This window comes from Wyeomyia smithii, chromosome 2 (assembly GCF_029784165.1).
Source record: "Wyeomyia smithii strain HCP4-BCI-WySm-NY-G18 chromosome 2, ASM2978416v1, whole genome shotgun sequence".
Lineage (NCBI taxonomy): Eukaryota > Metazoa > Arthropoda > Insecta > Diptera > Culicidae > Wyeomyia > Wyeomyia smithii.
Window position 1 is genome coordinate 103367928 of NC_073695.1, and position 10265 is coordinate 103378192.

General features: G+C 37.0%; 2 protein-coding genes across 3 annotated transcripts in view; both read left to right on the plus strand.

The window, feature by feature from the left end:
• Positions 1 to 5847, plus strand: part of LOC129723539 (peroxidasin) — a 248700-nt gene extending 242853 nt beyond the window's left edge. For both annotated transcript variants that reach the window (XM_055677818.1, XM_055677819.1), the window contains one exon: positions 123 to 5847. In XM_055677818.1, coding sequence (XP_055533793.1) covers positions 123 to 2778 — 2656 coding nt within the window. In that variant the 3' untranslated portion in view covers positions 2779 to 5847. The remainder of the gene's footprint in view (positions 1 to 122) is intronic.
• Positions 5848 to 7006: 1159 nt separating this feature from the next.
• LOC129726066 (uncharacterized) lies at positions 7007 to 9949 on the plus strand. Its single transcript, XM_055682661.1, has 3 exons — positions 7007 to 7681; positions 7746 to 8758; positions 8815 to 9949. The coding sequence occupies exons 2-3, from the start codon at positions 7762 to 7764 to the stop codon at positions 9864 to 9866; spliced, it is 2049 nt and encodes a 682-aa protein (XP_055538636.1). The 5' UTR covers positions 7007 to 7681; positions 7746 to 7761; the 3' UTR covers positions 9867 to 9949.
• Positions 9950 to 10265: the final 316 nt, after the last annotated feature.

A 10265-nucleotide genomic window follows, 5' to 3' on the forward strand; every position in this document is an offset into this window, starting at 1 on the left:
TTGTATGGCTACATGGGTAAAAATAGTAGGCTTTCGAGTGGTTTAAAAGAGAAAGAATAAATAGACAAAAAAACATTGATTTTTCAATATACCTATAATTAATTTATTTCTGCTTTTCACAGAAAAAAACAAGAGCTCCTTCCCGGGGATCAATTTGTTCGAATCGCCATTGCTGAAGCATCACGGGAAGTTGACCTCGCTATAAATCAAACGATTATTAAACTTTTTTCCGGAAACACTAGCCAATCGCAACATCATGGTGATCTATTTCGGATAGTCCGCTTCCCAACGGGACCGGCTCGTGAACTAGCTCGGGCAGCCGAAGTCTACGAACGCGCTCTCGTGAACATCCGGAAGCATGTGGACTCAGGAATGATGTTGACTACAAACAAAACGGACTTTGACTACAAGGACCTTCTTTCGCCGGATTATCTGGACCTGTTAGCTCAACTGTCTGGTTGTATGGCTCATCGAGTTACACCTAATTGTACGGATTTATGCTTTCATGCTAAATTTCGCACATTAGATGGGTCATGCAATAACTACAAAAACCCAACATGGGGATCGTCACTCACCGGTTTCCGGAGACTGCTTCCACCTATCTATGAAAACGGTTTTAATATGCCCATCGGTTGGAACAAAACTACTCTATACAATGGATATTCTAAGCCAAGCGCTCGATTGGTGTCAACCAGTTTGATATCCACTAGTGATATTACACCGGATGATCGTATTACTCACATGGTGATGCAATGGGGACAATTTTTGGATCATGATTTGGACCACGCGATTCCTTCAGTTAGTTCCGAAAGTTGGGATGGGGTGGACTGTAAGAAAACTTGTGAATATGCCGCTCCGTGTTATCCTATTGAGATACCGGAAAATGATCCGCGGGTGCATAATCGACGATGTATCGACTTCGTGCGATCAAGTGCAGTTTGTGGCTCAGGAATGACTTCCATCTTCTTTGGTACTGTTCAACCACGAGAGCAGATCAATCAGCTGACCGCCTTCATAGACGCTTCTCAGGTGTACGGTTATTCCGAGAGTTTCGCGAGAGATTTGAGAAACTTGACAACAAGCGATGGACTGCTGAGGGAAGGACCCCGTTTTCCGAATCAGAAGTCGATGTTGCCTTTCTCGGCGCCAACCGATGGAATGGATTGCAGAAGAAATTTAGACGAGAGTATGGTGAATTGCTTTACCGCCGGAGACATTCGGGTCAATGAACAGTTAGGTCTGCTATCTATGCATGTCGTGTGGTTCAGAGAGCACAACAGATTGGCTGCCGAGTTGAAGCAAATAAATCCTCATTGGGATGGTGACAAGCTGTATTTTGAAGCAAGAAAAATAGTGGGAGCGATGATGCAATACATAACCTATGAGCAGTGGCTTCCAGAAATTATTGGCAAACAAGGAATGAACGCACTAGGAGCATACACTGGCTACGATTCTACTATTAATCCTTCAGTTTCTAATGAGTTTGCAACAGCAGCACTTCGATTCGGACACTCACTTATCAATCCGATGCTTCATCGGTTGAACGAATCATTCGAACCCATTACTCAAGGCCACATTCCATTGCATAAAGCATTTTTTGCCCCGTGGAGAATTGCTTACGAAGGTGGCGTCGATCCACTTTTACGAGGCTTATTTTCTGTACCAGCGAAATTAAAGAAGCCCGATCAAAATTTAAACACCGACCTCACTGAAAAGCTGTTCGAAACTGCTCATGCTGTAGCGCTAGATCTTGCAGCAATCAACATTCAGCGATCCCGGGATCACGCAATTCCGGGGTATAATGACTACCGAAAATTTTGCGGAATGAAGGTAGCTGACTCATTTGAAGATTTGGCACAAGAAATTACAAACCAACCGATTAGAAATAAAATGAAAGAGCTGTACGGTCATCCCAGCAATATCGATCTATGGGTTGGAGGTATTCTGGAAGATCAGCTACCGGGCGCTAAGGTTGGTCCACTGTTCATGTGCTTATTAGTGGAGCAGTTCAAGAAGATGCGAGACGGCGATCGCTTTTGGTATGAAAATGATCAATTTAAACCTGAGCAATTGGCACAAATTCGTAAGACTACATTGGGGCGCGTTCTGTGTGATAATGGAGACAACATTACTCGCGTTACGGAAAATGTCTTCATACTACCCAATAAGCAGGGTGGATACAAATTCTGTGACGAACTTCCACAGATGGATTTCGAACACTGGATTGACTGTACTGATTGTTCTCGGCACCATAAACGCTACAACACGCCATCGAGGCAGCGGAGATCGGTGAGATCAATCCGCGATATTAAATCTCAACTGGCGAGAAAAATGGAGCCTGAAAATCATTTAGAGGAGGAATCTTTCATAGATGACGACATGAATGAGGAGAGAATCGAAGGATTAGAATCGCTTATTGAAACGTTCCAGAGGTCCATGAAGCAGATGCGACGGAAAATTCGGCGATTAGAACAGCAATATTCGGCTGCGGTGGCGGCAGCATCGTCGAACGGTAGTGTTAACCCGGCCAAAGGTAAGCCACACGGGCATTGTGTTGACAACAAAGGAATCAAGCGATTGAATAACGAGATATGGATGCGGGACGATTGCACAAAGTGCGAGTGTGAACACCATCAGATCAGCTGCGAAACGGAGAAATGTGCTGAGCTAATTTGCGAGAACGGGTTGGTGTTGCTGAAGGAAGACGGTAAGTGTTGCTCTACGTGTACGGTAGACGAGAGTGCACCAATAACGGTGACAGCGAAGGACGACCAATGAGCGAACATTTTTGTTTCGGGAATATCATCTCTGTTTGAAGGTGATAAGCTAAAAAGTAAGGGATTCGATTTCGAATTAGTAGTTGATCGCGTTTCATGAATGTTTTATTAGACTGTCTGGGGTTGCTGTTTAGATCGAATTATGTAGACTAAAATTTCTGTATCAAACCACTACGCTGGAAACTGTCGATAATTTTATATGCCAAATATTAGTTCATGATAGGTCTAAATAATGTAATATCTATTCATGTCTTTTAAACGAGCGGTTTAGTAAAAAGTATTAAAAGATGTAAAAGTTAGGTGAAAGTGCCAAGACTTTAATAAGCTACCATAACAATTCAATGAGGCGGTCAGCATACAAGGCATCTGAGCAGTTTTGTTTATAAAAATTGCTAAGGATTTCTAAGGATTTTCGAATTATCTGTACCTACATGGATTTTTTTTTGGAATAATCACAGAGTGTTCGTAATCAAAATTATACAAATGCAGAAAATGTGAAAAATTATTTCTTCTCAGTATAGTTATTGGAATTTAATGAAAATTTGTAAGAGTATATCGATTTTTGTTTTGAGTTACTATTGCTCATATCTGTAGACTGTATGCTCAGCATTACAGTGTACAGCAAACATGTCCTGTATACGCTAAATATCATTGGAAGCTCAGAGAACAAGTTTATGAATTGAGTAACCCAAAGTTAACGAAACAGGGAATTGGCCAATATACTGAAATAGCGTTTCGATGAAGCAGTATATTTAGAATGTCAGTGTCGCTGTAGCTCCTGTAGTTGTAGTTAAGTCTGTGTGTAAGAATCTGGAGAAAATATTTCAAACTTTTGTTCTCTGCATCCAATTCACCTGATTTTACATCGTTAAGTTACTAAATAAATATTGGAGATAATAATAATAATAATAAGTTTATGATAAAGTCGTTATGAAATTCTAAGTTATCAAGTTTTTTTAATTAATTGTCGTGTGAAATGTCTGTTAAGTTTTGTATCAAGTATTTGAATATCGAGAGTAGAGATCGATCTTTTGGTGATAGAATTAAATGGAAACATAACTTATTCTCAATATTCAATTCCGTTCTACTAAGACGCTCAGTAAGAAATTTCTTTTATCAAGCATTTGTTTATCAACATTCAAACAAGCCCTATTTCCAATAGAAAATTTTTCTCAAAGTCTAATGCTTCCATTTTGACTGAAACGCGTTTTATGCAAAAAAAAAAAATGTTTCAAAATCATTTACACTATCATTGTTTATTTTATCAAAATTTATCAAACTTTTCAAGCGCACTTCGTTAATCTGAGTCGTATAATACACATGTTTTATTTGTTTGGTAAACGAATTGATTGTTATTTTTTTATTACGAAACATTTTTTTTTCATTTCTCACAATTTTTAAATTTTAAAGACGGCCTGTTTAAAAGTCAGCGAAAGTAATTAGTCAAAACATTTTTTGGTGAAAATGCCAGTTTTACAGCGAAAGCCTAACATGCCTATTTAAGCATCCACAGCCATTTTCTTCTACCCAGTGTTTTCAGATTTATAACTAAAACAATTCGTCATACCATCTGCAGACCACCACTCTCCAGTTAAGTAAAGAAAAACATAGTTCTGCGTCAAAATGTGGGTATGGTTTAACGGAAAATCATTTCTAATGTAAAATTAAAAAAACTAAAGCAACAAAAAACTTAAAATTATGTGCATTGAAAGAGGAAATTGAAAGCTTAAATGAAGTCTTAAATTATGAAAATTATTTTACTGCCATTAATGATAGATGATTATTTAAAGGTTCTTTCAATCCATCCTCTTAACAGTTTAAAAAGGTTTTTTACGGTTACAGGAGATATATAGTTTAGCTGAAATTCTACTGTTAAGCTCATTTAACAGCTGTGGGTTGAACGTTTATCAAAAAATAGAGTTAGTAGTTTAGTAGTTGACACTTTCAATCAACGAATAAACAACCCTTGCTTTTCGCAACTAAACAGTTTGACAGCGTATATTATTCGAGCCATAGATTTAATACCGATTTTCAGGAACTATTGCTGCGAAATGTGGCATTGGCATTCTAAATCTTTTACTGATCTTTAGTAGATGGAACAAAACTAATTGCCTTGAATATTTTCTAATCAAAACAAACAATTACTGATACGTGATTTTTCAGGACAAAACAGTAAAATTTGAAACGGTTCATTAATTCTCATGTCTACTTGAAGGTAGAAAAAAAAAGCAAACAATACAGGAATCAGAACGTTCCAAAAAGTTTATCTCATGACAACTGTTCAATCAAAAATCAAATAACAAAAATCTGCAACACGTTATCCTTAAGATAAGGCTCAATATACACAATAGTACCAGTTAGGTATACGTAAAATAATCATAAGATAGTTTCCGAATTTTATTCAGTTTGACAAGGTTGCGATTACTAGCGTAGAATCAAATTCAATATTTAAAATTCAATGAATCTTCAGCCAAAAGGTTTACGACATCCTGTAGCAAGCATTTCCTTCGTTACGTACATCATGCTACACCACATCAAGCAACCCCAGGGTCATTTAAACTTGCTGGAGTTTCTGAACAAAGTTTCTTCCATTAAATAAAGTAGAATGAAAATCTCTTATATGACATAGAGGAAAATTAAATTGCGTTCTTTTTTGACATTCAGGCATGTCTCTCGAATCGTGTGTGTCATTGTTCGAATGTCAGGTATATACACTAGTAAGACAAGTAGTTCGATAGGAAGAAATAATTGAATAGTGGAATAATGGCGAGTATTTACTCACATTCAGACAAAAAATCTGGCGATTTTCATATGAATTAAGCAAAAAAATCGATTTGTATTCTACTTATAATATAATAATATTTACTATTTATTATGGAAAAAAGAAACATTCTAATGACTTTCGTTACCTTTCCGTCTGAGTGTACTAAATTGTAAATTGTAAATTGCACGTCGTTTTCCACTTAACACGGAGAATTGAGCTGTGAATCAGCAATAAATCTCAACAAAATTAACGAAAAACGAATACCGAACCCAATAATAAATAACAATTTACTCTTTTTTCGAATTATCTTTGAGCCTATTTATTTATATACAATATGAAAAGAAATCCCTAACTGTTATCATATTAATCTCAGTACGTATATTCGTTTCATGGAACATTAACGCCTACTTTAAGATGAAAAATAAATATATTTTTAACTATATTAGTCTACCAATCCATCGAATGAATTTTCCCTAATCTACTTTAGGTGGTTCCACAGAAACAGGGGTAGTATAGTAACACTCAAAAGTTCAATAATCTCAATTCTCTACCTCATAAATAGATCCATGCACTCCGACGAGTACAAGTGTGAAGTACGTAACGTAGATACGCAGTGATTCAAATTGTAGGTCATAGAGAGAGTAAAAAAATCCAATTAAACTGTCAAATATTTAAGGGAACAGAACGTGCAGTAAATGTGCTGCATATGTGCAATGTACTTTTTTGCTTGACAACTGATAGAAATTGCTTTACAGAATGTCATACTCAACAAATGACTTAATATTTCTTCGTTTATCCGTTTGTTTGTTAAAATATCTACATTAAACGATATCTACTAATAAACTTATTTACAATAAATGTTATCTTTATTGACAAGTGTTTTATAAGACCTGTGTAGATTCATATTTTAAAATTTTATAAAAACTTTCTCAGTTGTTTAAAAAGATATGTATAACATACAAGTTCGGATAGCTAAAAAAGTATGCAGCGCTCACAAAGAAAGCAAATTAAAAAATATGTACTGCAAGGTAAAATAAATGCTTACTACGAGGGGGATACGTAGCGCGTAAATGACGCGTCCATTCATAGCGCATTACCGGTTTTTTTTATGCATCGAACGATTTTTGTGAGTCGGCTGTGAGCACTAGTAAAGAAATGTTTCTTTGGTTTCGTTCGTTTCGTTAAGTTTCGTTCATTGGAAATGATGCCGGTCTGAGCACAACCCTGCGTTAAGAAGGAAATGTCAAACAATCTTCAGTCTAGGGATGGGAAATATCGACTAAAATGGCTATCGATAATTATCGATAAATTCCTTAATACCATCGATAACTATCGATAATTATCGATAGTTTGACAACTAGAACCACATGAAGAAAAACAACAAAATGTTGCTCCCGTTGTGGACAGGAACAATATTTAAAAGTTTAGTTGCACCCATAATTCACACTTAGGCGAAATCTTGTCGTTGTCCGTATAAGGTAGAGTGAGCGGAAATGAGTATCCCTCAATTTTCTTACAATTTTAAAGAGGATTCCATGTGAAAGCAAACAATCATCGAATTCTCTTTAAACAAAGTCTAGGCCAATATATTTTTTCAGTTCTGGCATCATTGTGGAGTATAAATGCCAATGCGAGGAAAATATCAATAACTATCGATAACGCGGAAAGCTTAACGATTCTATCGATAGCCGGCAACTATCGATACTATCGATAATTATCGATAGGTTTCCCATCCCTACTTCAGTCATCAACACTTTCTGATTAGAGTAAAAGTAAACATAAGTGAAAACAGTGATTTGTTATTCAATGTTTCAAAAAATATCTAAGTCCATTGCATTGTGAGATATCAAATATTTTCTTTCGTTTGACTGAGTTAATACCGGCTGTGACAAAACAAGCGGATATCTGCTGCTAACACCGGTCATATTCGTCGATCTCATGCATAAAACTTCCAGTCATTTGGTGCTCATTCCAGTTGATATCAAGCAAATAATCACAGCATCCCTCAAAACTGTATATGCAGTTTAAAAATGAGACAAATCATCCAATCACGACGAGCTTAATGCTTCCAGATGTTCGTTTTGAACTGCTTCGGAAAGTAAACAGACGCATGTTCAAATGAAATACAGCAACCGCGCAGGTGAAATATTTCATTCGTTTCATCTTCAATGTAACATTAAAATAGTTTTAATATTTTATTTCAGTATTACGCCAAACGAAATGGAGATTAATGAATATGCCAGCCTGCAGCTCCCGGAGCAAGTTAATCTACCGTTTGCCATCTCTGGTTCTGGCGAGTATTATGTAATATCGGCCAAAAGCGGTATTCAAGTGCTGCAACTGAAATATAAACATATAAACGAAGACTCTACTATTAATTACATTTTCAATCGTATTGAGTGCTCAAAAAGTAAACCAACTGGTCAGTTAATTACTAAGGAAACTGACTTGTACAACAACAGCAGTCGCGAGCAACGAATCAAAATCCTGCTCGATCAAACTATTATTCCCAATGTAGCCACATTATACATTAATAACACTTTAGCTAACGTTTCACCACCGGGAATTTTTCCAGATTATAGTATATGCCTTGTGGCCCATTTAACCAACCTAGGGCAGTTAACGTTACATCGTTACAATCGAGATACTGCCGAGTGGGAAACATATTGCGATATTTCCTCTCGCTGGGTTGCGCACTTATACGATGGTAACATCATCGTGAGATATGACCGTCTCGAGCCGATGGTAAAAGATGTTCTTCTTACGACATTCTGTTGGCGAGATCAAACTTTTCGACACGTAGCTCATTTGGCCATTGGAACTAAATCAGGAAAAGTGGCGATCTGCAGTTTATACTCTGATGATGTTCATATTGAGCACGTGATAAGTTTATCAGATCCTGTCAGAGTACTTAAATGGATAACTCTCGCAGATGATAGGAATTTACTTCTGATTGGACTTCTAAATGGAAAAATATCAGCATTTAGCTTTAACACACAACCGGACGCAACGGTGGTCGATGTTGTAAAACTGAATGATGTTTGGAGCGACGAAGATCATCTTACTGCCGGTACTATACAGTACGAAGTAGATCAAGCTAACCAGAGGATACTGGTGCTTATAGTTAAGGGGACGCATTTACTGGCTTTTCTCTGCAGCCTTCAGGGTGAAGTAAGCACAGTGGCGATTCAAAACTTAAACAATTTTATGATTACAGGTAAAACGAAATTGAGTAGAATATTTGGGGTAACACTAATATTTTTACGCTTTTAGGTTTGCAGCATTTTTCCCAAAATTGCTACATAATAAGCACCCTCCCTGGAACAATATTTTACTGTCATTTTAAAATAATCAAAGCGAATCAAGTGGTAATCGAACTCAGTACCATTCGAACCGATCTTGCAGTGAGTAAATTTTCAATTTACGGAGTAACAGCGACGCGCAATCGGTCTTGCTGGATGTTTGTTGGTTATCCATCAAAAAGTTTTGATCGCTTAAGTTTGCGCACACCAACGGTTGTATTTTTCTGTAGGATCAGTGAAAGAGAACCACTGAAAATGTTACTGGAAAATCCGACCTACAGATTGACTGACTACTATGATTGCGCTGAAGTGATTCGATATAGCGGTAACCGTGATACTCAGACTTTGAAGCAACTGGAGGCACTATCGTCAACACGTGTTAGCGTAGATGATGCGTATGCATATCATTTAAAGTTACAACTGATTCAACTTGGAGCCAAGTTTAGTTATTTCAAGAAACGCTGTTTATCGATCGCTGAAGTGCTTTTCAATCAGTCACAGTTTGTTTCAACTGTTATCGAGATTTTGCATGCAGCCAAAGTGGTGTACTACTTCCTCTACATAACACAGACTTATAATTTACAGTTAAGTTTCATGCAGTTGTCATCCGTGAGATGTTTGCGTAATTTCATTAAGGGTTTCGTGGAAGATAGTTTTCCAGGTGATTTTGAGCATATTCACATGTCGTTAAAAACAGTTATGGAGGAAGTTGTTGTGCACGCGAATGAACTTTTGTCCAAAGCCGCACAGCAGCCACAACAGGAAGAGTGCACATTCTGTGGAAAACTAATGGAGTACGATAAACAAACATGTTCGGAGAACCATCAGACCTTTCGGTGTTCACTAACCAAGCAGCAAATCCCTGTTCAGAAGATAGAAACGGTGTGTGAAATGTGCGATCGCTGCTCCCTGGATGTGGAACTGTTGGGAGAAATTTTCCACACCGATGGTGGACATCTTTCTGTTTATTATCGCTACTGTTGCGTGTGTGACCGGCCTTTTGTTAAACAGATAGTAGTGTAAATTTATAAGGTATTTGTGAAACATTGTTATAATTTTTTTTAGAAATTCCAGTTTTTGTATAAAACAAAAAAAAACTTACGAAATGTTGATTTTTATTGTTAATGATTGACTAGTGTCCCTCCAAAAATGTTGCTAAAATTTCTCTATTGTCATTTTGATTCGAGCATATGTACGGCAGAACGAAGGTTTGACGTTCAGACTGATTTGAACGAAAATAGGTATTCATTTCTAGAGAACCAGGAATAACTAAGGTAAACAAAAAGGTGTATTTTTGAATTTTTATTTTAATGTTTCAAATTTAATTTTTGAATACCTACGTGGAAAGTTGATCACTATGAGCTCTATCATTTGAAAAGATCAGTAAAGTAGGGGTTCACAGATCTCTTGCTCGTTGGAATA